Source organism: Sphaeroforma arctica (genome assembly GCF_001186125.1).
Source record: "Sphaeroforma arctica JP610 unplaced genomic scaffold supercont1.3650, whole genome shotgun sequence".
Lineage (NCBI taxonomy): Eukaryota > Ichthyosporea > Ichthyophonida > Sphaeroforma > Sphaeroforma arctica.
The window spans coordinates 1-3193 of record NW_014036908.1 but is presented as its reverse complement, the minus strand read 5'-3'; the positions used below and the strand labels follow the sequence as shown (position 1 = coordinate 3193).

The 3193-nt window shown below is 40.4% G+C and overlaps 1 protein-coding gene across 1 annotated transcript; it reads left to right on the top strand.

The window, feature by feature from the left end:
- Positions 1 to 2230: 2230 nt before the first annotated feature.
- On the top strand, positions 2231 to 3124 carry SARC_13726 (hypothetical protein; the record flags this gene model as incomplete). The annotated part of the gene is made up of 1 exon (XM_014292145.1): positions 2231 to 3124. Exon 1 carries the CDS (start codon positions 2444 to 2446, stop codon positions 3122 to 3124), a length of 681 nt encoding a protein of 226 aa, XP_014147620.1. The 5' UTR covers positions 2231 to 2443.
- Between the last annotated feature and the right edge of the window lie 69 nt (positions 3125 to 3193).

The window sequence follows — 3193 nt, the reverse complement described above, 5'->3', positions numbered from 1 at the left end:
TCTCAATTGATCTTGATATTTTAGACTGACCGGAGGCCGTATTTCTACAATAATTATTGCATTAATCAACAACTTGCCACTTATCAAGAATTACCGACTTAACCTTCATCAGACTGGCGCATCTGGCTGGCTGAACGGAGGATAAACTAAGCAACGCTATTAGTCCTTAGAAACCTATGTTCGGTTGAGCCATCTTGCTACCGAAGTATTCAGATATATATAGATTAGAAAGGTAATATAGTTCTATTAATAGAACTAGTCCAAATCTTATATTCGGTATTTTACTGGGGCCTTTAATGGCCTTGTCCAAATATCTGATATGTAAAATGAAAAAGGTATTTAATTAATAGAAACCGTTAAAAACAAAACTAAGTTTACGTACTTTCAATAGTACGTTTTACGTACTTTTAAGAGTACGTTTATATTACAAGATTCTAATGTGGAGGGCCGGCTTTTACACAGACACGACAGTTTCACACTGCTTCGAGCCTACACTAATCCGGCTATGTGCTATGACTGTAACTGATACGTACATATTTACATTGCTCGACTACCTCACCGACGGCCGTTCTACCCTGTCTGTACCGGTGGCCACAAAGTGACAACCGGCTGCTTTGCCTGCATCCAGCAGCTGATTCGACGCATCCTGATAGGCCCGAAACTGCCTCCCATTTGCCTTGACCACCTCTTGAAATTATAGAAGCGCCACGACTTCCACGATATCCGTGACCTCCACGAACACCTTGTATCCTTTATCCAGCATACTAAACAACCCTCGTACCCACACCACTCTCTGACACATCAACAGATGTTTCCCATACCCCGCCTAATCACGCTGTTGAAGTAATACTTTCAAATTATGGTCTAAATCAAGTCATTATGCCTGTTGGTTCTTTGATACTTCTGATTCAGGCCAACCAGCACATACCAAGTGCACCCATGGTCTGGTGCGGCATCGGGTCATCCCCAACCTCGCTCCTCAATCGAATTATGACGGATAACCTGGGTCTACTCGGCATTTCGTACTGTGCACTTATTCGTTCCGATCCATTCCGTACCACAAAGGGGCGTACGCTACCCAGCAGGTCAGCAAGCAAACACATGACACACTCGATGGTGTCGGGTTTTGTCAGCACCGGCTTGAATTGAACCAGCGCATATCCTCCATCGTCGACTCACTTGGCCCAAGCTTCAAACAATTTTTTTTTGACCACTTCTTCCCAACAATCTTCCCCAAACCACTACAACGGCTATGAGAGCCATACCATAAGTACATATATTGTGACTTGTCTCTTTGAATAAACAATATTATCCGGTGTTTAGTTTGTTAAAACTAGTAATACATATTCGTTTTTTAAAATATATAAAAAAGGCAATACAGTCAGACGGTCAGACCTGCTTTTATAGTAGCCACCTTTTTGACTAGTCAGCCTGGATAGTAGTCCAAATAATTCTGAGGCGGGTCATGTTTTTTTTCCAACCGATTCCTGATGGGTATTCAGGGATAATTGGCTGATTTGGCCCTATTTTAAATTATAAATACACATAGAAAGTGGTTAAGCATGTGTGCAAAGCAAATCATATTTTATTTTATTTTGCAATATTCGAATGAGCCATGATGTGACTATGCTTGTGGTTTGAATACAATCACTAGTTATAATCTTATAAACAGCAATTAAAGCTGCTAGTAACTATTGACGCCTCGAAAGAAATACGACCATTAGCAAGTGCATCAAGCGCGCGCGACATGCCCTTAAACTTATTCAGAAGCGTGAGATCAGTGTTCGGCTTCTAGAGATTGGATGGAATCTAGACAACAGCACAGGTGGAAATACGAAGATATTTATTATCAAAGTATCAAGAAAGGGCAAGGTAGTAGTAACGAAAGCTATGATAATAAGGCATATAGGAATACACATGCGGCAGGGTCACTTACAGATTTGAAATAGCGACCAATGAAAAGCTACGATACTAACTTCTGGTTAAAAGTCTTAAAATTTCACTGTGACGTAATATGCATGTCTGACTGTACATATTATTGACTAAATATATACTTCGTCTCACTTTTGGCGGGTAATAATTAGAAAACAGTTCACGATTTGTAAATTACACATATTTAGACGCGAAAAATACAGTTCACGTGCAAGTCAACCTGCGTAGTTTGTTTACTTTAAAAAAAAATGCACATCGCCGCGTCGTCGACTTTCACTTTTCAATAATTACTTATATACTGCTTTGTTATAATACAGATCGATATTTAATGACTCTGAGTTGCTTATCTTGGCGCAGGTGGAGTACACTGAAGAACAATTCCATGCTTTATCCTTATTTGATACTGGGACAAAAAATGCGTTATGCACATATGTAGGTTAGTAACGAATGCGTATCGGAGATCAGAATGCGTATCAGTGATCAGGCTGACTTAAAAAACTAATATAGCACAATGTCGGTTGCCGGCATATGTTCGTGGGCATCACTGCCTTTATCACAATCATCGAAGAGAGTCTTATTAGTCAGAAGAAAGGTACATACAACTCACTTATTCACTAAATTACGAGGCAATTTTGGTCACTATCTAAAGAATGATACAGCTCGTATGGCCTCTTCAGCCCGTGTTCACCTGAATACTCCTGAGAGTCCAATTCGTACCGACTTACATAGATACTATACACACTATACGCCAATAGCACGCGGCAAGTGCCCAGCACAACCGAGGTGTATGCAGATTGACAGACGTATGTCGCCATACTCCACCATCACTACCCCTCCCGATAAGAACATATCAGACACAAGCGGTGCTAATAAAACAGCATCACAACAAAGTAATGATAGAGTAACACATCCAAAGGAGATACTTAAAGAGAATGCAGATCAACATACACTTCACACAACAAGTAATGCAATAGATGAACCGCATCCTTTATACGCCGAATTCACACCGGCATACAGTCGGCAACCAAAGTCATATCCGGACTATGAGGGTCCACTGAGAAGTTTTCCCAAGGAACCACCTGTCAGAGTACCAGCCAACCTTACACGAAAAGTGGAAAATTGTGATAAATTGTATAATCCAGGACCTATTCATCACGTAGGACGCGAGTCTTCGGTTAGAGGTGTTAGGTAAGTATACTATTCTGCTGCGAAATGATGAGTTTTCACTATATAAAAATATATGCATGCATGTAAATATTTA